This window comes from Olea europaea, unplaced genomic scaffold (assembly GCF_002742605.1).
Source record: "Olea europaea var. sylvestris unplaced genomic scaffold, O_europaea_v1 scaffold1154, whole genome shotgun sequence".
NCBI classification, from domain to species: domain Eukaryota; kingdom Viridiplantae; phylum Streptophyta; class Magnoliopsida; order Lamiales; family Oleaceae; genus Olea; species Olea europaea.
Genome location: NW_019228939.1, coordinates 320 through 25,055, shown reverse-complemented (window position 1 = coordinate 25,055; position 24,736 = coordinate 320). Strand labels below are relative to the sequence as shown.

Here is a 24,736-nt window from a genome sequence, read left to right as displayed (position 1 = left end):
TCTCCCCCACTCAATCCGCTAACGTCCTCGTAGCGAAACATGTTCCGTGCATTCTCATGCAACCTTGCAGTGTCCTCCACGTTAATGGGCATCAAAGTTCTCCCAACTTGCGGCACCATTTCCTCAATGAACGGGTTTCCACAGTGCCCCCTCGTACCTCTTCTCATTGCAACCTCTTGTATGCCACCTTTGACACCAACCTTCACCCTTAGCACCTTTGCATTGGTTTCTCGGATGGACAACTCCTCTAGTTGTATTATCTCCACACATGTCAAAGCTTTGAACCTTTGTACACCCAATTTCTAAATTTTTTGACAATGCTTCCTCAATTTCCTTTTTTTCGGTAGTTCCCTCGGTAACTCTGGGGCATCATGTCCTTATCATCTTCAAGGACTTCCGCTAACTGTATCCCTGACAGTTGTTGTGTTTCCATTCCCACAGAAACTATTTTGGCACTCATAGCATTTAACAGTTGGAATGAATTCATTCGAACTTCATCCTCATCTTAGCTATCCATGGCCTCCAGTTTGCTCTCCAAAATGGAAATAGATGCCAATGATTCCAACTTAGGACAATCCCTCATGAGATGTGGTCTTTTGCAAGTAAAGCAACCACAAGGTGTAAAATTACCCCTATTCTTCTTGTCATACTCCTTTCTCCAAAAAGCTTGTGTGTTGCCACCAGGTCCATAATCACCCTTAGAATTTTGCCTCCAATCTGGCTTACTCCATTGCATGGCTTTCCTTGTATCTTTCTTATTACCTCCAAAATTTTCTTTGGCAGGTTTGATAGTTTTAGCTTCGGTCTCAAGACTTTCTTCAAACTTCGTCAAGGATTCAACTACTGCAATTGCCTTGTCTACGATTTTGACACCATGACGTTGCAGCTCTTGTCGTACCCATGTTGCACAATCGTCTAGAAAATAGAATAGCGAATCATCATCCGGCATGCTTGGGGTTTGAAGCATAAGGGTCGTAAACTCTTTGGCATAGTCACGAATTGTTCCCGTATGTTTTAATTCCCTCAATTTCTTGCAGGCGTCATAGACGACATTCTCCGGGTAGAATTATCTCTTTATCTCCCTTTTGAACTCGTCCCAAGTATCAACCTTGCAAGCTCCCTTTGCGATTTCGCCATGCTTACGACACCACTACAATGCCGCAATAACTGAGAGAAATATTGATGTCGTCCGCACCTTCATTGCCTCCTCGACAATATTTACGCTATCAAAGTACACTTCCATTTGCCATAGGAAGTTCTCTACATCCGTAGCATCTCTATGGCCATCATATTCCTTCGACTTCGGTGGTCAATTTTCGGGGTAACAACACTTATAGCTACACCTCCGCTAGTACTAGGAGTTGATTACTTGATTTGTCTGAACTCTTGGCTCATTTTCTCCAACGTCATAGCCAACCTGTTCACTTGCCCTTGTATTGCACTAACGGCATTAGTGACTTTGGCCTGTAGAAGGGTGAAATTTTCACCCGCAACGGCTTGTCTAACTCCTACAGTCTGAACATCATACTTTACCACCTGGACATTGTCCCCCAATGATGCCTGATCGTCCATAACCTCTTGGACATTAATTTGGAGAGTTTCTAACTTTCCAACGGCATGATCCTCCAATTTCTCCATGAAGTGTTCCAAGGATTCAACCCTATCACCCATTGTAATAATGATTAGGTCAAGTTTTTCCTCCATCGTTGAAGCTTCCCGTGCTTTTCTCTTACCACGCGTCCTCATTCTTTTTATCGGGGTAACGCCCCATCCCCTCTCTACTTCAATTTTAGCAGCATCATGAGATTTCGCCATTTGTGTACCTTACTCAAATCTAGCTTCCAAGAACCTCTCGCAAATCTAGCTACCACAACCAAACCTTCGCATTGATACCGCCTCCATAGTCCACACCACGTGAACCTTACACGAACATCACCTTACCTCTGAGATGAAAAATTGGTTCAACCCCACGTGAACCTTACTCTGATACCACTTGTCATAGGCCTAGTTTCATTATACCCGATGCTAGAACAGTGCGGCCTTAGCGCTCCAACACTCTCGTCCCCACGAGATAGCGCTAAGTCAGCCTTACACCCTTACAATAATTTAACCAATGAGGTTAAATTATATGTTAACTTTGGTAGAGAAGGTAAATAGAAAAATTATGAGGAAAAAAGTACACATATATTTGGGGAAAATGCAGTACACATATATTTGGGGAAAATTCTTTGTATAAATATAAGAGAAATATTTACAAACACACTACAAGTTTTTCTCTACAAAGATATTACTCTACTTCACTTTAATCCCCTTTCCATCTATGTGAATTTTCTCTCAACTGTCTAATATCCTCTCTTTTCCCTAGATTCAATTCATTGGATTTACAAATGACCAAGTCCCTCTATTTATAGGCAAACTCAAGATATGTAAGTTGGCATCAATGGCTAGGATTAATCTTGATTTAAGGGCTCTCATTGGTTGCAAGTTGCCTTAAACCTCCTTTGACCATAAGGTACGTAAGTTAGAATTGACTACCTTGCAAGTGGCATATCTCTACACTTACAAGTTGCCTTGATGCATTGTATCTTGCCTCTTTCCAACTCTATAATAGTTGGCATGTCACTTTCGATGCAAGTGGATCTATACAACTCATGTGTGCAAGTGGACATATCTCCATCAAAGTGGCCAAGTTGGACTTTGCTTCCTCAAGCAAGTTGTCAAGTTGCATGTTGGCTTCATTTTATAAGTTGTCCAGTTGGCTCGAGTTGGCATACACTTGCATCCAAAACTACCGGTTATAATCCACGATATTGCTTCCCTCCCATAATAGTGGTTTTCACCCGAGAAAACTAGATTTTCATCCCTACGTCTGCCTGAGTTTTGTCTGCCGGCGTCCACCTATCGCAGTTCCTATCTTGGTTCTACCTACATCCCCTACTGCAGGTTCCTGTATTGTTTAGCCTGCATTTCCTAACGCAGTGCCTGTGTTTTCCCTATCTGCGTCCCCTATCATAGGTATTTCCGTCCAGCAGTAACGCATTGCCTGCATTACCATCATTTCCTAGCCACAACTTGGACGTATCTATCGTGACCATGGGGGATGTAAGTCACTCCCCCACTAAATTTGGTGACACCCTCATCGTCATGTACTGTCGAAACTTAAACCTTATTTGCTATAAGTCTATCTCATTTTCCCACTTTGTGTCATGGCATTCCCATGTCATGCTAAGCCCCAAGTCAGGACCTTGCGGTCTGTGACATATATCCTAAAAATGCCTTTCTCTACCTTTTCATGTTGCTTATCTTTTTTTACATTAGGAATGTGAAAATAACATACTGAACCAAAGAATTTTGATATGACTTGCCGAAGGTTTCATTCTGGTCCATACTACAATAGGATTTTATCTTGCACAACCTTAGTTGGAAGCCCATTTTGCAAATACACAGCAATGTAGACAGCCTCGACCAAAACCTTCTTGGGAAGTTTTTTTTGTCAAAAATCAAATATCTTGCCATTTTCATCACTGTTCAATTTTTCCTCTTTGAAAGACAATTTTGTTATGTGTATATGCCACTGTTAATTACAGTTCTATATCTTCATCTTCAAAAAATTTATCAAATTCTTTTCCAATCTGACCTCAACTTCTTCAACTTGCAACCAGAGTGAGTTTCCACTAGATTGTTGAATTTCTTGAAGATGGAGAAAACTTGAGACTTTCTACTCATGAAATACACCCATGTCATTCTTGAGTAATCATCAATAAAAAGAATGAAATATTTGTTTTTACTCAATGAAAGAGTTCTCATTGGTCCATAACCATTAGAGTGGACTAGTTCCAATTTTTCACTAGCTCTTGCACCACTTAAGAGAAAAGAATGTCTATGTTGTTTTCCAATTAGCAACATTAACATACTTCTTTACTCAGATTTATAAAAGATAAATCTCTAGCCATTCTCTTTTCATAAGAAAGTTCGAGTGATGACAAGTTAAAATGCCCAAATCTCTTATGCTAAAGCCAAATTTCATCAGCATTACTTCTATAAGCATGTGAACTAAGACAAGAAGATTGATTTGGTAGAAAGCTTTGATTTTTCACTTCAACATTAAATAACTCTATTCCATATGAATCATAAATCTTACAATTTTTATTTTTAAACATCAAGCAATATCTTTTTTCCATTATTTGAGCCACACTTAAAAGATTTTGATTCAAAATTTGGTACTAACAAGACATTTGAAATAAGCTTAGTACCTTTACCTGTATGCACAACAGTAGTCTTTTTACCTTCAGCATTGACATATTGTTCATTTTCCATCTTCAATTTGGTCTTAAATGAAGTGTCTAAAGTAGTGAATAGATTGGCATTAAACGTCATACGATTGGTACACATCAGTATACCTCTATTTGCTCATTCTTGGCTGTGAATGTTGTGAAGTTATAAATAAGTGATCTTTTTCTTGCTTGTCTGTAAAATGAGTAGTTTGAACTTGTTTAAACCGAAAAAAAGAGCCCTAAAAAAATTGAAAAGAAATTGATTTGAGCACTAATTTAGGGCACAAACAACTTTTGAATTGTTTTGGTAATTTAATTGGATCGAATGACTCAACATAAGAACAACACGAAGAACGAAGATGACGATTCAAGAATACAACCTCGATTTTTGGAACCAAAGCTTTGATACCAACTGACTCGAATCCACATAGGAATTGTGACTACGAAACCCACGATAGATTAGATCAAACCCAAAAAAACCAAGAATCAACATTTGAAAAACTCGACCCAATAAATTATTGAACCAAAGAACTAAGACAATCGAAAGTAATATCTTCACTCTGTGATCACAAAACTTACGAATCTTACTTGAATTGTTGAATGCTCCAAAAAATTAATTTTGATAAGTTCAAAATTAATTCAATAAAGAACAAGATGAAAGCAAATATCTCTCCAAATTTGTGTTCTTACGATAAAAGGAAAAATCCTATTTATATGGGATCCATAAAAACCTAATTAAAATGGAATTAACCCTAAAAGATACTAGAAGGATATCATAAAAAGAGTTTTAACTGAAACAGATGAAGTTAAAAAAAAAAAAAAAAAGGTCCAAAATTGCACTTTGCAGCCACATAGGCTTAATGCATACAGTCACACAGGCCAGTCAACAGTCTCCGGCTTGGTCTCGATAAGGGGCTACGTGGTCGTATGCTTAGATATACTATGCGTCGCATGGGTTTTTCCCTCTGCTCCTTCCTCCGCTACTTGAATCAAGTTGATCCATTTTGTTTCATCTTCCAAGCCTAATATGAAATTTGTCAATTAGCTTGTTGTGATTGATGTTTCATCCACCATAGCTTGAACAAGTAATCTCATGGCTTCTTTGACCTTCTTTGCTCTTGGCCTAGTCATTGGTCCTTCCACCACAATCAACGGGTCTTTGTCCTTGCTAGCTCTCATACCATGAATCTCATCAATTGTATTCTAATTTCTACCTAATCATTATTTCTTTGCTTTAAAAAGTGCATACAAATGCAATGTAGTTTGTTTACTTGTTAGGTTTATGTCGGATTTTATACTCAAATAATTGAGAAGTGAAAAAAAGAAATCAATAAAAGTATTTAACATGGTTCGATAATGTGCTTATGTCCAGAAGGAGCGAAGTGGAGATTTTTATTCAATATGAGTAATAGGGTTACATTATCGGTATTTTAATCATAATTCAAGCAAATACAAAACTTTAGGGCGCTTACAAGGAAATACCCATGCAGTAAAAGGTGTGATATTTTATTTTCATGTTTGGTTTTTGACAGCATTTATAATTCTATGAGTGAAAGTAGATCTTAATATTACATTTTCATTGAGCAGCAATACGGCTAGAATCACATAGTTTTAGAGATGATGGAATGGAACTTGGTCGGAATTCATGGAAAAGAATCTACCAATCAAGATTAGTTGTTAACTCATCTCAATGCAATGGGTAACACTAATTTTTATTTTCTTTGACATATGTTTGTTAGGATGAACAAAATATCACAGTAACTGATGTTAAATCAATCTTTCGTAGAAAATTGATTAGAGCTCACTATTATTTAAAAGGTTATAAGAGACATTACGGCCCCTTAAATGAATGATAAATTATTGATCTACATAAGATAGGGATGGACACAGGATCCACATGACTTCGACCGTTGCAAGCTGAAAAGTTCACAACACCTCATTCCTTGGGGCCTTTCTAGTGGCAAAGCCGAAGGTGATGCTCTTTATTTATGACTTGAAATCTATAATGTTGGGTGCCTCTATGTCATGTTTAGCAATCTATAAATTATAGTATACGTATTATCTAGGAAATTTCTTGATCCTTTGGGCGTCTAATTGTTTCTTGGTTGTCCCTATCTGGAAATCTTTCTCAAAAGATTGAACAGGGAATATAGTTTTGTTCATAAGAAAAGATTCAAGTGGTGTAGAAAAAGGTATGGATGTGAAAAAAACCAGTGGTGTTGGGCATGTTTGGTAAGTGATGTCCAAATCCCAAAGGCGATGATGATAAATCGAGACCCGTTTTAACTTCATAGGCTATAAGCCCAGGATTGAAGAATTAAATCCACACCACAATTGAAGTAGCCCAATTATATTAGGTATTTAGAGATAATCAGTCCATTGAGCTAGATGCTCAATTCCCAACTTGGAGGTAATTTAAATTCACAAGAAAAGATAGATAAATAAATCGATATCTTTTCTTTTAACTACCTTATCCCGTCTTGGATGAGTTCTATCTTTTGGTTAATATAATCTTGCAAATATTCTATCCTAATCCTACAAGACTCCTGGGAAATTCGCTCTCCCTACTGAGCCTATAAATTGGAGCCTTCAACTTCATTTTATTAACACCAAAAACTGAGAAAAAAACCAAGAAGGAACTCTCCTTGCTTTGTGCAAAAACACGACACCTCCTCTGTCTTCTTTGTGAACTTGTCTTTGTGACTAAAAATGGCCTTCAAATTGGAGATATCTTTGTGATGTGGATCAAGTTTCTGAGCCTAATCTAGAAGGAGGAAATCGTTCTTGAATTTTATGGTTTTTTTTGGTCATGTTTTCTTTTATTGAATCTCTACAAATTCTAAACTAATTGGTTTTTTGATTCGATTTGTAGGTGGATTTGTTGCACAATTGGTATCAGAGCTTGTGGTGGTGAAAATTCGGCCAAAATTCGGCAGAAAACAGAAAAATCGAACTACCCAGATTTTTGCACAAAAATCATACCTGCAAACGCGATTTTCCAACAATCCAGAAGTTCATTGGTGAAACGGACACCAGGGTTGAGACGTACATGTGGAGGCAGTGCTGGGTGTGTGGCGTGTGATCCTAGCTGCGGCGCGTGACGACGGCACGTGAGGGCGTGTGGCATCGATTCTGGGGGAAGCTGTTTTCAGGTAGTTTGTTCCTCACATTATTTCTAACATTTTTCATGTTAGAAGTTTTCTGTTTTAGGTTACACAGAAAAATTTGGATGATTTTGCCCTTGGATCAACGGTCGAAATTGCCACATATTTACTGAATTACTTTAGGCTAAAAGTGCGGCCCTAAAGCAGTAAACTCACATCTCTTGTAATTTACGGACTTAGACAAGTCCGCTCTAGTAAATTGGCTGAAACTTTACATTATCGCACTAAAAAATCATTGTGTGGGGTTATTATTAGAATTAGGGGTTGTCATTGCTTGGCAACCATTGCTTGTTGATAGAACCTAGGATTACTTATCATTATCTGTTTAATTTTCTAAGTTAAATTATTTATTCGTCATTAGATTAATTTGTTGAACGTTGTTGCGTTATCTTTTATTATTTTAGACTTGTACCCAGACTCCTATTCTAGTTCTTCCCTTGATCTGAGAACTCGATTCTCACGAAACCCTGGGGTTCTAGAATAGCGTATTATTGTGAAACCATAGGTATCTTGTTACTCCGTGTAATCTGTGTGACCTGTGACTTTTACATATCAAAATTTGTGTTCTGTGCATTTTTTTGGTAAAATATCGACACATCACTTTGCGCTGGGTGTCTTTAATGGTAAATGAGATTTTTCAATTTGGCAACAAAAAATGAAATGTATTCTTGTTCAACAAAAAGTTTCCAAAGCTATTGATGACTATTTTCCTACAAACTTGACTAACGAAGAAAAAGGGAATATGGATGAATTGCATACACTTTTATAATATTACACTTGTCTGATACAGTATTAAGAAAAGTTGGAAAATTAAAATTAGCTCAAGAACTTTGGGAAAAATTGGAGGAACTTTATGAGTCTAAATCAACTCCAAACAAACTTTTTCTACATAAAAGCTTTTTTAGCTTCAAAATCGATTCTTCAAAAGATTTGGATAATAAGTTGGATATCTTTAATAAACTCGTGCAAGATATCACTAACTGTGGTGAAAAAGTATTTGAAGAGTATAAGACAATAATTTTGTTGAATGCTATCCCTGAAACTTATAGAGATGTTAAAAATTCTATTAAATACGGGAGAGATACTTTGACACCTGAAATTGTCATAGACTCATTAAGAAGTAAAGAAATGGAAATGTAAGCCGAGAGAGTCGAGAGAAGAAGTGGTGAGGTTCATATAATGAGAGGTAGGTCTCAGTCTAGAACCCGTGATAACCAAAGTGGATAGGCGTTTGGTAGTAAAAAGAAAAGTAGAAGTTTATCTAGGTCAAGAAATAAAACTAAATGTAGAAAATGCTATGATTGCGATAAAACTGGACATTTCATTAAAGATTGTTATGTTGAGAAAAACAAACAAAAGGAAAAGTTTCACGATGAGGCAAATGTTATTACTTTCTCTAATGAATTTTGTGAAGTACATGTGTTATTAAACTTTGAACCTACTGAAGTAAATTTGACTGTGAAATCACATTTAAATGAATTGATACTTGATTCTGGTGCATCATTTCATGTTTCATCACATAAAGACTAGTTTGAAAATATGCAAGATTCTGAAAGTGGTCATGCTATTTTGTGCAATAATCATGCATATAAAATTGTTGGCATTGGTGATATCACGTTAAAATTTGACACTGGTTATGTGCTTAAATTATATGGAGTTAGATATATTCCTAAAATGGCTATAAATCTTATCTCAGTAGGAGCATTAGAAACTGATGATTTTACTGGTAAAATTGGAAACAACATGCTTAAAATGATTAAGGGTGCTCTTGTCACATGTAAAGGTACTAAATGAAACGGTATTTATGTGACCACTGCTGAAATTGTTAAAAATTCAACTTTTTCTATAAATTTGATCAATACTGATGACGCACACAAGTGACACAATAGATTAGCTCACATAAGTATTAAAGGACTTAAACTACTAAATGATAAAGGTGTATTTGAAAAAGACTGTGTCTATGCCTTTCTGTATCACTGTGTACTTAGTAAACATCATAGGTCATCCTTTTCATCTGGTATGCATAAAACTATTAAAATCTTGGAATATATTCATACTGAATTATGGGGGCCTGCTACTAATCCTACAATGGGTGGTAATAGATATTTTATGTCCATAATTGATGATTACTCTCGTAGGGTGTGGGTTTACCTGTTAAATGATAAAATTGAAACCTTTTAAATTTTCAAAATATGAAAATTGTAAGTTGAAACTCAAACTGGCAAAAAGATAAAATATCTAAGAATTGATAACGTCCTAAAGTTCTGTAATAATGATTTTGATGATTTGTGTGAAAAATGTGAAATTATTAGACATAAAATTGTTCCTTATACACCTCAACAAAATGGGGTGGCTGAACGTATGAATCGTACTTTACTTGACAAAGTTAGATGTATGATGTTGAGTTCTAGAATTTCTAAATCTTTTTGGGGTGAAGTTGTTATCACTGCATGTTATCTGATTAATTTGACACCTTCTAATACATTAAATGGTGATACTCCACATGAAAAATGGTATGGTAAATGTGCTGACTATGCTATGTTAAAAACTTTTGGCTGTGCTGCTTTTTCTCATCAAAATGAGGGAAAATTTGAACCTAGAGCTAGGAAATGAGTTTTCTTAGGATATCCTGAAGGAGTTAAAGGGTATAGGCTTTGGGATAGAAGTCAAAATGGAGTTAAGATCATCATAAGTCGTGATGTTACATTTAATGAGTCTGAAATGCCGTGTCTAAAATCAAAAAGTGACCCCTTGAGAGAAAAACAGTAAGAAAGCATTAGTGACGAATCTCAAGTAAATTTAAGATCCTTAAGTGTTCAAACCCCCCACCACCTCAATCGATGTGGAGCATCAAAATCATAGACTAGAATAAAATCAGAGTGAAAATATTGAGAGAGATAAAGTTACAGAAGAATATCAAGGAGAGCAAAACCCTTTGTCTGATTACCAGTTAGCTAGAGACAGAGTTGGAAGAACACATAGGGTGCCTCAAAGGTTAGAGTCTGATTTTGAACTTGCTTATACTAGTTATGAAGAATTAGTTGATAGGGAACCAAACACGCATGAAGAAGCCTTAAGGAGTGAACAATCTGAAGATTGGGTGAAAGCGATGAAAGAAGAGATAAATTCCCTCGATAAGAATCAAATATGAGAATTAGTCCCAAGACATAAAGACAAGTCAATGATTGGATGTAAATGGGCTTTTAGAATTAACGAGAGAATTACCAAAGGAGAGGGTTTTGAGATTTAAAGTTAGACTTATGGCCAAAGGTTACACACAAAAGGAAGGGGTAGATTATAATGAAATCTTTTCTCCAATTGTTAAGTATACCACAATTAGGATTATGCTTGCATTAGTTGCACATTTCAATTGGGAACTTGAACAACTTGATATTGAAATTGCTTTTCTGCATGGAGAACTTGATGAAAAGATTTTTATGGATCAACCTAAAGGTTTTGAAAATAAACAAAAACCTGATCATGTGCGTTTTTTTAAACGCTCTTTATATGGTTTAAAACAATCTCCTAGACAATGGTACAAACATTTTGATTCGTTTGTTAAAACAATTGATTTTAAAAGGAGTGAATTTGATCATTGCTTGTACTATCAAGATAATGCAAACAATAATGACTGTGTGTTTTTGTTGCTATACGTGGACAATATACTTTTGATTGGTCCCAACTTGAAATTGTTAAATGATGTAAAAACTACTTTAAGTAATGAATTTGATATGAAAGACCTAGGTAATGCTAAAAGATTCTTAGGCATGGAAATTCAAAGAGATAGGTCTAAATCAATTTTATTTTTACACCAAGTTCCATATATCATGAAAATTTTGAAAAAAATTGGCATGAATGAATGTAAACCTGTTACTTTACCTTTAGCTAATCACTTTGTATTATCTAAGGAACAATCACCTGCTAATGAAGAAGAAGAAGAATATATGAAACAAATTCCATATATAAATGCCATTGGTTCTGTGATGTTTCTAATGGTGTGTACTAGACCTCACCCATGTCATTCTTGAGTAATCATCAATAAAAAGAATGAAATATTTGTTTTTACTCAATGAAAGAGTTCTCATTGGTCCATAACCATTAGAGTGGACTAGTTCCAATTTTTCACTAGCTCTTGCACCACTTAAGAGAAAAGAATGTCTATGTTGTTTTCCAATTAGCAACATTAACATACTTCTTTACTCAGATTTATAAAAGATAAATCTCTAGCCATTCTCTTTTCATAAGAAAGTTCGAGTGATGACAAGTTAAAATGCCCAAATCTCTTATGCTAAAGCCAAATTTCATCAGCATTACTTCTATAAGCATGTGAACTAAGACAAGAAGATTGATTTGGTAGAAAGCTTTGATTTTTCACTTCAACATTAAATAACTCTATTCCATATGAATCATAAATCTTACAATTTTTATTTTTAAACATCAAGCAATATCTTTTTTCCATTATTTGAGCCACACTTTTCATTAGAGATATGGTTTTTCAAGAACTGGTAAAACTTGAGAAAATCCTTTAAGGTGCTCACATTGGTAAAGTTTAGAAGCTCCCTTGATCTTCTGAACATCGGTACAAACTTGTAAGTCTCTTCCTTTAAGCTATTAGTTATCTTATCTGACTTGCAGGATGATTTGACATCAAGGTAAAGATTGTTGGGCATGTTTGGTAAGTGGTGCCTAAATCCCAAAGGCGATGATGAAAAATTGAGACCCTTTTTAACTTCATAGACTATAAGCTTAGGATTAAAAAATTAAATCCACACCACAATTAAAGTAGCCCAATTATGTTGGGTATTTAGAGATAATTAATCCATTGGGTTGGATGCTCAATACCCAACTTGGAAGTAATTTAAAATCACAAGAAAAGATAGATAAATAAATCTATATCTTTTCTTTTAACTACCTTATCTTGTCTTGGATGAGCTCTATCTTTTGGTTAATATAATCTTGCAAATATTCTATCCTAATCCTACAAGACTCCTGGGAAATCCGTGCTCCCTATTGAGCTTATAAATTGGAGCTTTCACCTTCATTTTATTCACACAAAAAACTGAGAGAAAAACCAAGAAGGAACTCTCCCTGCTTTGTGCAAAAACACGGCACCTCCTCTGTCTTCTTTGTGATTAAAAATGACCTTTAAATTAGAGATACCTTTGTGGTGTGGATCAAGTTTCTGAGCCTAATCTAGAAAGGGGAAATCGTTTTTGAATTTTATGATTTTTTTTTGTCTTGTTTTCTTTTATTGAATCTCTACAAATCCTAAACTAATTGGTTGTTTGATTCGATTTGTAGGTGAATTTGTTGCACGGCATTTTGTTCATTTTGTAGAATCATGTGGATGGAACTGGAGTATCAGTTATTGCTCGTGTACTTTGTGAAACTTTCATTTTTTGGATGATTCTGACACCATTCTCTATCTTACAAATCAACAAGAATTTGACTCAAGAACAGTTCCAGGGAAAATTGTTTTAGGTAGTAAGCCATTGCCATTCATGGTCGGCTTAACCTCGATAGGTCCAAGTAGTCTTGAACCCAACACTCTAAAGGTGCTTATCTTTATCTAAAGTTTAAGTTGTCGGTATCACGATAGATAATGACTTCTAATAGCCCGATATCACTAAGCCGAAGTTGAATAACTTGGTAGCATGGAGTGAGTCAATCTCTTCCACAATACTATTCATAGATGATTGGGTGGTGGAATACAATGTTGTCTCCCAAACTTCCATGTCTTACCCTCTCGTGGCGACCGTAATTGCCTTAATTAGGGCGTACTGCATCCAAAATAGAGCAGTACCACCATAAGATCAATCTAATGCTATAACGAATAACTGACGCCAATGGATATCATGCAACTCCCTTCCATTATATATTGAATCAATTCCAACCCACAAAAGCAATGGATCTGAGCCTTCCAATTAACTAACAACATGTGCATATAAATACTGATAGAATAATGACTTGTTGAAACCATGGTACGTGCATAATAATGAGCAAATCACAACTTACTCAAATACAGAAATAGAAGGATATGAAATGAAGCAAGGTATACGAATATAAATCTCCTTCGTCACGTGCACTATTGTTAATAGAATCAAATGGACATCTGTCTTCCAAGATACAATACTTCTTCGAAAATTAATATAGCAAAATATTAATTGTATCAAACGAATCAATGCTTGACCGTACTTTCTAGAACGAAGATATTGAATACTAAATATCAAATACGAACTCAAAAATAATATGGAAATTATTTTGAAATAATTTGAAGAGAGAATACATTAGAAATCAATTAATTGGGATTTTCGATTGATGAAAATGAAATTAGGAAGGACCTATTTATAGATTTTCATGTGTCCCTTCTTAATAGTCATATCTTTTGGCAAAATTAATTTCAATCATTAGATTATATTATTTCAAGATTGATGGTCTAGATTGTACATTATCAAAAGATCGTGACTCTTTATTATGGACCTTTTACACTTGAAGAGTCATAGATATACCTATGGAAAGGCTTTTTCAATTCACACTTTTTAATCTTTGTATACCTAAATAATACAGGATGAAAAGGGATTTTGAGTATAAAATATTACCAAATCCCACATATTTATGTAAGAAGAATTCAAATATATGCGGTGCATCACATCTATGGATTCATTAATGTAATGTGGCTACATGTAACAAGTACTATAGTTATCGCATTCAGGATCTACATCACGATTACGAAATGTAATACTTGTCATTAATAACAATAGTGTGGAGCAGTATGGATCATGTCACTCAAGAAATTTATCATTTCCCTCCAAAATTTCCATCAACAAATTGAGATTTGTTGGCAAAATTCACTTTCCCCACAAAAACGATATTTCCTAGGGTAATGATTTGCTTCAAATTTTTCAATATTAGGACTAGTGCCTACAAAAATTTGTATTTTTTCCCGACAAAAAAATTGACGGGAAAAATATATCTTTTTCCGAAAAAAATATTAGACTATTTGTAGGCTAATAATTAACGAAATTTTTTTCCGAAATTTTAATCCCTACAAGTATATATTTGAAGTTAAAATATAATTAAAAAGAAAAAGAGAAAAGATTTTTTTCTTTTTTTTTGGTTAATAAAACCCAAAAGTGAAAAACCATAACCCATGTACGTATGAAGCCTTCCACTTCCTCCTTGCCTCCAAAAATTTTCCCCACAATTATTCATTCCTTCTTTGCCATCTTTCACTCTTCCTCTTCGCCTCTAAAATTTTTCCCCACAATTATTCATTCCTTCTTTGCCATCTTTCACTCTTCCTCTTCGCCTCTAAAATTTTTCCCCAAAATTATTCATTTCCTCTCTTTGCCGCTTCAGCTTAATCGGCCCAAGCCTAATTCAAATTCTTCAATTGATGCAGTATCTTGTCAACAAATTACGACTCAATCTACAGATTTCTATGTTATTCTTCAAGCAATCTTTCGGGTATGCTCATCTATCCTATTTGTTTTTTGGTTTAAACAGATGAATTTCATTTCATTCCATATGCACACATTTCAATTGCACTCGGCTAATTTGGGTATGCACAAAAGCCAATCTCAATTACTGATATTAATTATGCTACAAAATTTAGTCCCTTTCTTAATGGGATTTCGTTATCAAATTTATTACTTTGGCAAAGGATCTATTTAGAAAATGAACTATTAGTGGAGTAATAAAGTAGAAATTGCTAGAGCATATGATGTGTTGTGGATTGTGGTGGATAGTAGTAGAGAAATGGATTTGGGATTATGATAGGATTCTGTCTCTTGTAGTTAAATTGATCTATGTATAGATTGGTTGCTCATTGATTGGATCGCTTGGAATGTTTTACAATGGGTAGTTGTCTACGACTATCCAAATGTTTAATGTGTTGGACTATACCATAATGAAGTATTGTCTATGACTACCAACTTATACCATACTGTGAAGGCTACTGCAAAAAGCAGAATTTGTAAATAGCATTGTAAGTCGCATCAACGGCATTGATCAATTAAGTGTTTTGAGCATAGATTATAATCCTTGAATATTATGGAATATATACATTGTGTAAGCCAATTACAAAGAGAGTATTCTTGCTAATTATAAGGATTTTTATGTAAGTAGAAGAGTGGAAACAAAGAATTTTGCTTTGATATTATCACGACATGGTATAAGACATTTGTTTCCTCAATAATTTCTGCAGTATCATCTCCGTTGCCATCTATTATTAAGGTGGAGTTCTTACTGATTCTATTGTTGAAGTATCGTCTAGTGAGCTATAATAAATAAATAGAATGTATTTTTCCAGTTGGTTTTTATTTGAGTTGCTATCATGTCGAATTTCACATTACTGATTTGATGGTGTGTGTTGAGGTTTTAGGAATCCAAAATTTCTCCTATTAATTGTGATTACACTATTGGTTGAATTGATCTGTAGTAGTTGAAAGGTTGTATTTTTATTTTCGAAATGCATCCAAAATGGTAAAATCATAAGAAAAAGAAATAAAGAAAGAGAAGATGTTAAATAGAAGCTTGTTTTATGAAGCACGTGAACATTCATCACTAGACTATTGGTGCCACTAGTTTTCATTTTTGAGCTTAATTACTCAATATAAGGTTGAAATATTTCCTTTTTGATGCTCAGAAATGCATAAAGCAATCTTGGAGAAAATTGTTGTTGTAGACTTGTCACAATTAAAAAGAACCTCTCATACATGAAAATATGTATTCTTTATATATGCTCATTTCTTTATCTCTTTTTGAATTAAATGTGTTACAAATATTATCTAAAGAGAAATTAGAATAAAAAGGGAAACTCATGTGATAGGCACAATAGAAAGTAAAAATATTCATAGAGCTGAAGAAAATGATGAGGCATTGGATGATGAAGTAGAGGGTTCCAAAAGTAGGGCGTTTATTTGTTAAGCATGTGTATGGATGTGTTTATCATGGTAAGCATGCGTATGGATGTGTTTATGTTGCTGGAAAGTTAATAGCCAAAGAAAACTACATGAATAAATTAAAAGCACATTAGTCAATTCATTTTGTAAATTCGTTTATTTTTACCTTGTGGCCTGTTTTCTAGTATTGGGTAGTTTCTTATAATTATGGTTTCTTTTTATTTTAATAATTATTTCAATTTCAGACGAACTTGGAGATAAATTTGAAAAACTCGAGATTGGCAAATTATATTAATAGACTATACAATAGGAGGTGTAGGGAGTTCAAGGCTGAGTTGAGTGCATGCTATAATTTGCGCAAGACACATGAGAATGTATTAGCCAATCCTCCTTTGGAGATGCTTGATGGAACTGTGGATCAATGTTGGAACTGTGTAATCATTTAAACTTCGATAATTCAAGATATTTATTGCATAATTCCTTATCAGTTCACAGCTTTTACCCCTAATTTTGTTAAGGCATCATTAGCAAACGTGGTGAACCGATCCAAAAAGAATTACAATTACCATACTGGTTCACGTCCTTTCTCATACATAGTGGAGGAGATGGCTGAGGTAGTGAACTTATATGTTATCAACATATACTTAATTAATTAATTTTGCTAAGAATTTGAATATGGTATTTGAAACATGCACTTTTTATTATTAGGATGGCTCGAAGATTCTCGAAGTTGACACATTTGAGTTCGCTTATGTAGGCGGAAGAACAAGTGTTGGTCTGGACTTATAATACCACTAAGACTCAACATGTAAGAAAGACTCAATACTATAACTTTGTTTTCTTTATCATTTTTTATCTACCAGGTTAGACACAATCATGAATGAATGTAAACCTGTTACTTTACCTTTAGCTAATCACTTTGTATTATCTAAGGAACAATCACCTGCTAATGAAGAAGAAGAAGAATATATGAAACAAATTCCATATATAAATGCCATTGGTTCTGTGATGTTTCTAATGGTGTGTACTAGACCTGACTTAGCATTTGTTGTTAGTAAGTAGGTATATGTCCAACACAGGTCCCAAACATTGAGAGACTTTGAAATGGTTGTTTAGATATTTGAAAGGAACATGCAATGTTGGCTTAATATAAATTTAATACTGAAGGAATAAAGTTGAAAAGTTTTACTGATGCTAACTATGTTAGTGATAGAGATAATAGGAAATCTACATCTTCCTACATGTTTACTTTGTGTAATTCATGTGCTAGTTAGAAATCACAACTTCAACATGTTATTGCATTATCCACTACTGAATCAGAATACATTGTTGATACTGAAGCCTTTAAAGAATCTTTGTGGTTTAAAGGTGTATTAAATGAACTTGGTATTTTTAAGGATAATGTGACAATATATTCTGATAGTCAATCTGCTATTCACGTATGCAAAAATCATGTCTTTCATGAACGTACTAAACATAGAGATATTAGATTGCATTTCATTAGAGATATGGTTTTTCAAGAACTGGTAAAACTTGAGAAAATCCTTTAAGGTGCTCACATTGGTAAAGTTTAGAAGCTGCCTTGATCTTCTGAACATCGGTACAAACTTGTAAGTCTCTTCCTTTAAGCTATTAGTTATCTTATCTGACTTGCAGGATGATTTGACATCAAGGTAAAGATTGTTGGGCATGTTTGGTAAGTGGTGCCTAAATCCCAAAGGCGATGATGAAAAATTGAGACCCTTTTTAACTTCATAGACTATAAGCTTAGGATTAAAAAATTAAATCCACACCACAATTAAAGTAGCCCAATTATGTTGGGTATTTAGAGATAATTAATCCATTGGGTTGGATGTTCAATACCCAACTTGGAAGTAATTTAAAATCACAAGAAAAGATAGATAAATAAATCTATATCTTTTCTTTTAACTACCTTATCTTGTCTTGGATGAGCTCTATCTTTTGGTTAATATAATCTTGCAAATATTCTATCCTAATCCTACAAGACTCCTGGGAAATCCGTGCTCCCTATTGAGCTTATAAATTGGAGCTTTCACCTTCATTTTATTCACACAAAAAACTGAGAGAAAAACCAAGAAGGAACTCTCCCTGCTTTGTGCAAAAACACGGCACCTCCTCTGTCTTCTTTGTGATTAAAAATGACCTTTAAATTAGAGATACCTTTGTGGTGTGGATCAAGTTTCTGAGCCTAATCTAGAAAGGGGAAATCGTTTTTGAATTTTATGATTTTTTTTTGTCTTGTTTTCTTTTATTGAATCTCTACAAATCCTAAACTAATTGGTTGTTTGATTCGATTTGTAGGTGGATTTGTTGCACGGCATTTTGTTCATTTTGTAGAATCATGTGGATGGAACTGGAGTATCAGTTATTGCTCGTGTACTTTGTGAAACTTTCATTTTTTGGATGATTCTGACACCATTCTCTATCTTACAAATCAACAAGAATTTGACTCAAGAACAGTTCCAGGGAAAATTGTTTTAGGTAGTAAGCCATTGCCATTCATGGTCGGCTTAACCTCGATAGGTCCAAGTAGTCTTGAACCCAACACTCTAAAGGTGCTTATCTTTATCTAAAGTTTAAGTTGTCGGTATCACGATAGATAATGACTTCTAATAGCCCGATATCACTAAGCCGAAGTTGAATAACTTGGTAGCATGGAGTGAGTCAATCTCTTCCACAATACTATTCATAGATGATTGGGTGGTGGAATACAATGTTGTCTCCCAAACTTCCATGTCTTACCCTCTCGTGGCGACCGTAATTGCCTTAATTAGGGCGTACTGCATCCAAAATAGAGCAGTACCACCATAAGATCAATCTAATGCTATAACGAATAACTGACGCCAATGGATATCATGCAACTCCCTTCCATTATATATTGAATCAATTCCAACCCACAAAAGCAATGGATCTGAGCCTTCCAATTAACTAACAACATGTGCATATAAATACTGATAGAATAATGACTTGTTGAAACCATGGTACGTGCATAATAATGAGCAAATCACAACTTACTCAAATACAGAAATAGAAGGATATGAAATGAAGCAAGGTATACGAATATAAATCTCCTTCGTCACGTGCACTATTGTTAATAGAATCAAATGGACATCTGTCTTCCAAGATACAATACTTCTTCGAAAATTAATATAGCAAAATATTAATTGTATCAAACGAATCAATGCTTGACCGTACTTTCTAGAACGAAGATATTGAATACTAAATATCAAATACGAACTCAAAAATAATATGGAAATTATTTTGAAATAATTTGAAGAGAGAATACATTAGAAATCAATTAATTGGGATTTTCGATTGATGAAAATGAAATTAGGAAGGACCTATTTATAGATTTTCATGGGTCCCTTCTTAATAGTCATATCTTTTGGCAAAATTAATTTCAATCATTAGATTATATTATTTCAAGATTGATGGTCTAGATTGTACATTATCAAAAGATCGTGACTCTTTATTATGGACCTTTTACACTTGAAGAGTCATAGATATACCTATGGAAAGGCTTTTTCAATTCACACTTTTTAATCTTTGTATACCTAAATAATACAGGATGAAAAGGGATTTTGAGTATAAAATATTACCAAATCCCACATATTTATGTAAGAAGAATTCAAATATATGCGGTGCATCACATCTATGGATTCATTAATGTAATGTGGCTACATGTAACAAGTACTATAGTTATCGCATTCAGGATCTACATCACGATTACGAAATGTAATACTTGTCATTAATAACAATAGTGTGGAGCAGTATGGATCATGTCACTCAAGAAATTTATCATTTCCCTCCAAAATTTCCATCAACAAATTGAGATTTGTTGGCAAAATTCACTTTCCCCACAAAAACGATATTTCCTAGGGTAATGATTTGCTTCAAATTTTTCAATATTAGGACTAATGCCCACAAAAATTTGTATTTTTTCCCGACAAAAAAATTGACGGGAAAAATATATCTTTTTCCGACAAAAATATTAGACTGTTTGTAGGCTAATAATTAACGAAAAAATTTTCCGAATTGCTATTTTTAATTTTAATCCCTACAAGTATATATTTGAAGTTAAAATATAATTAAAAAGAATATATATTTTTTTTTTTGGTTAATAAAACCCAAAAGTGAAAAACCATAACCCATGTACGTATGAAGCCTTCCACTTCCTCCTTGCCTCCAAAAATTTTCCCCACAATTATTCATTCCTTCTTTGCCATCTTTCACTCTTCCTCTTCGCCTCTAAAATTTTTCCCCAAAATTATTCATTTCCTCTCTTTGCCGCTTCAGCTTAATCGGCCCAAGCCTAATTCAAATTCTTCAATTGATGCAGTATCTTGTCAACAAATTACGACTCAATCTACAGATTTCTATGTTATTCTTCAAGCAATCTTTCGGGTATGCTCATCTATCCTATTTGTTTTTTGGTTTAAACAGATGAATTTCATTTCATTCCATATGCACACATTTCAATTGCACTCGGCTAATTTGGGTATGCACAAAAGCCAATCTCAATTACTGATATTAATTATGCTACAAAATTTAGTCCCTTTCTTAATGGGATTTCGTTATCAAATTTATTACTTTGGCAAAGGATCTATTTAGAAAATGAACTATTAGTGGAGTAATAAAGTAGAAATTGCTAGAGCATATGATGTGTTGTGGATTGTGGTGGATAGTAGTAGAGAAATGGATTTGGGATTATGATAGGATTCTGTCTCTTGTAGTTAAATTGATCTATGTATAGATTGGTTGCTCATTGATTGGATCGCTTGGAATGTTTTACAATGGGTAGTTGTCTACGACTATCCAAATGTTTAATGTGTTGGACTATACCATAATGAAGTATTGTCTATGACTACCAACTTATACCATACTGTGAAGGCTACTGCAAAAAGCAGAATTTGTAAATAGCATTGTAAGTCGCATCAACGGCATTGATCAATTAAGTGTTTTGAGCATAGATTATAATCCTTGAATATTATGGAATATATACATTGTGTAAGCCAATTACAAAGAGAGTATTCTTGCTAATTATAAGGATTTTTATGTAAGTAGAAGAGTGGAAACAAAGAATTTTGCTTTGATATTATCACGACATGGTATAAGACATTTGTTTCCTCAATAATTTCTGCAGTATCATCTCCGTTGCCATCTATTATTAAGGTGGAGTTCTTACTGATTCTATTGTTGAAGTATCGTCTAGTGAGCTATAATAAATAAATAGAATGTATTTTTCCAGTTGGTTTTTATTTGAGTTGCTATCATGTCGAATTTCACATTACTGATTTGATGGTGTGTGTTGAGGTTTTAGGAATCCAAAATTTCTCCTATTAATTGTGATTACACTATTGGTTGAATTGATCTGTAGTAGTTGAAAGGTTGTATTTTTATTTTCGAAATGCATCCAAAATGGTAAAATCATAAGAAAAAGAAATAAAGAAAGAGAAGATGTTAAATAGAAGCTTGTTTTATGAAGCACGTGAACATTCATCACTAGACTATTGGTGCCACTAGTTTTCATTTTTGAGCTTAATTACTCAATATAAGGTTGAAATATTTCCTTTTTGATGCTCAGAAATGCATAAAGCAATCTTGGAGAAAATTGTTGTTGTAGACTTGTCACAATTAAAAAGAACCTCTCATACATGAAAATATGTATTCTTTATATATGCTCATTTCTTTATCTCTTTTTGAATTAAATGTGTTACAAATATTATCTAAAGAGAAATTAGAATAAAAAGGGAAACTCATGTGATAGGCACAATAGAAAGTAAAAATATTCATAGAGCTGAAGAAAATGATGAGGCATTGGATGATGAAGTAGAGGGTTCCAAAAGTAGGGCGTTTATTTGTTAAGCATGTGTATGGATGTGTTTACCATGGTAAGCATGTGTATGGATGTGTTTATGTTGCTGGAAAGTTAATAGCCAAAGAAAACTACATGAATAAATTAAAAGCACATTAGTCAATTCATTTTGTAAATTCGTTTATTTTTACCTTGTGGCCTGTTTTCTAGTATTGGGTAGTTTCTTATAATTATGGTTTCTTTTTATTTTAATAATTATTTCAATTTCAGACGAACTTGGAGATAAATTTGAAAAACTCGAGATTGGCAAATTATATTAATAGACTATACAATAGGAGGTGTAGGGAGTTCAAGGCTGAGTTGAGTGCATGCTATAATTTGCGCAAGACACATGAGAATGTATTAGCCAATCCTCCTTTGGAGATGCTTGATGGAAGTGTGGATCAATGGTGGAACTGTGTAATCATTTAAACTTCGATAATTCAAGATATTTATTGCATAATTCCTTATCAGTTCACAGCTTTTACCCCTAATTTTGTTAAGGCATCATTAGCAAACGTGGTGAACCGATCCAAAAAGAATTACAATTACCATACTGGTTCACGTCCTTTCTCATACATAGTGGAGGAGATGGCTGAGGTAGTGAACTTATATGTTATCAACATATACTTAATTAATTAATTTTGCTAAGAATTTGAATATGGTATTTGAAACATGCACTTTTTATTATTAGGATGGCTCGAAGATTCTCGAAGTTGACACATTTGAGTTCGCTTATGTAGGCGGAAGAACAAGTGTTGGTCTGGACTTATAATACCACTAAGACTCAACATGTAAGAAAGACTCAATACTATAACTTTGTTTTCTTTATCATTTTTTATCTACCAGGTTAGACACAATAGAATATATTGCAAAGTTAGATTTTAAAAAAAAAAAAAAAAAACAAGAAAATTATCATTGTATTAAGTAGTATGACAAATTTTGAATAATTTTGTTGTGGCCATTTTGGAAACAGACACTACAATGGTCAAAATGTTTCAGAGGATCGATTATATCTCTTACGTTGTGTTATATCTCTTGTGTGCAATTATGTTATATCTTTTGCAAAATTTAATTTTATGGACTATTTTACACATTTTGTGAGTTGTGTTTGTAGGATGAAATATTTATCAAAGAGTATGAATATCTTGTAGAGAGGGCAAAGAGGCAGCAACTTCTCGAAGATCTCTCTTGGGAAAAGATACCTGTAGATGATCGTGAGGCCGTGATTAATATCATGATGTACATTCTAAGTACAAAGCTTGGACGTCAAATTCTTGGCTTGGGAGATGGTTACCTTCGAGACATTCACTCATCTTCTTCCAATGTACACAGTTTGGAAAATGAGTTAGAAACAAAATGTGCTACTACAAAGGTAGCCGATGCAGCTCGAGTGTAGGTGAAGCAAAGGATGCAATATAAGATGAAGGTTGTTCAGCAACAATTCAATTCTACATTGCAGTCTTGGCATCATTCTATGCACGAGCTATGTGGTAAAATTCTTGACTTCGTTGTACCTCCATTTACACCATTGTCAATAGAGAATAATGCTAATGAGGACGATGGTTATATTGAGGACAAAGAGAATAGTTTGTTGATGATCAGCCTCATATATAATTCACGAGGATGAAGAGTTATTTTTTTAAGTGCATAATAATAAATATAAAGCATGTTTGCTATACTCCTTTTAAGTTTAGGTTTAATCATACTTGGTGAATGAATTTTATTTGTCTTATGATAAAATACTTTGGATTGAATGTTATACTGATTGACACTACATGTCTTAATTAATTTATTGTCTATTTGTATCTTTATATTATTTTGAATAAGGCTAAAAAAATTACTATAATATAAATAACAAATAAAATATAAAAAAATGTAATTTAATTTCTCCCTACGAATTGTTTCACAATAGCCTACACATATACTTTCCCTACAAAAATTTTTTTTTTAGAAAAACAATAATGTTTAGCCCACAAAATAATCTGTAATATGTTGCCACAAATTCTTAATTGTTGTCTTAGCCTACAAATATTCTTTCTACACAAAATATTATTTGTAGGGGAAAATGCAATTTAGCCCAAAACATAATTTGTGGGGAAAAGGAACCTTTTCATGGGCAAACTTAATTTTAGTAGTCGAAAAAAAATTTTGGAGGAAAACTTACACGACGTATTATATTTGTCTCCAAATGTTCATAGGGAAAAAGTTTAGCCCACAAATCTTTAAAATAATAATAATAATAATAATAATAATAATAATAATAATTGTCGTCTTCTACCCATCCCCTTGATGTTTGCCCCACAAATGTGTCTATACAATTTTTCCGTCTGAAAATATTTTTCTCATAAATATGAACATTTCCCTACAAAAACATTTGTAGGGAAAACATAATATTCTTGTAGTGTGTATAAGCATATGATATTGTCACATGTCATCAAATATTACCTTATATAAAACATTACCACAATGGATGAGGTTTCATACAGTTCCACATAAGATGATGCGAAATTCCAAAAA

The 24,736-nt window shown here is 33.8% G+C and overlaps 1 protein-coding gene across 1 annotated transcript; it reads left to right on the top strand.

The window, feature by feature from the left end:
- The first annotated feature begins 20,520 nt into the window (after window positions 1-20,520).
- LOC111373703 lies at window positions 20,521-23,897 on the top strand. The gene is made up of 2 exons (XM_022996280.1): window positions 20,521-20,766; window positions 23,334-23,897. The coding sequence occupies exons 1-2, from the start codon at window positions 20,521-20,523 to the stop codon at window positions 23,613-23,615; spliced, it is 528 nt and encodes a 175-aa protein (XP_022852048.1). The 3' UTR covers window positions 23,616-23,897.
- Window positions 23,898-24,736: the final 839 nt, after the last annotated feature.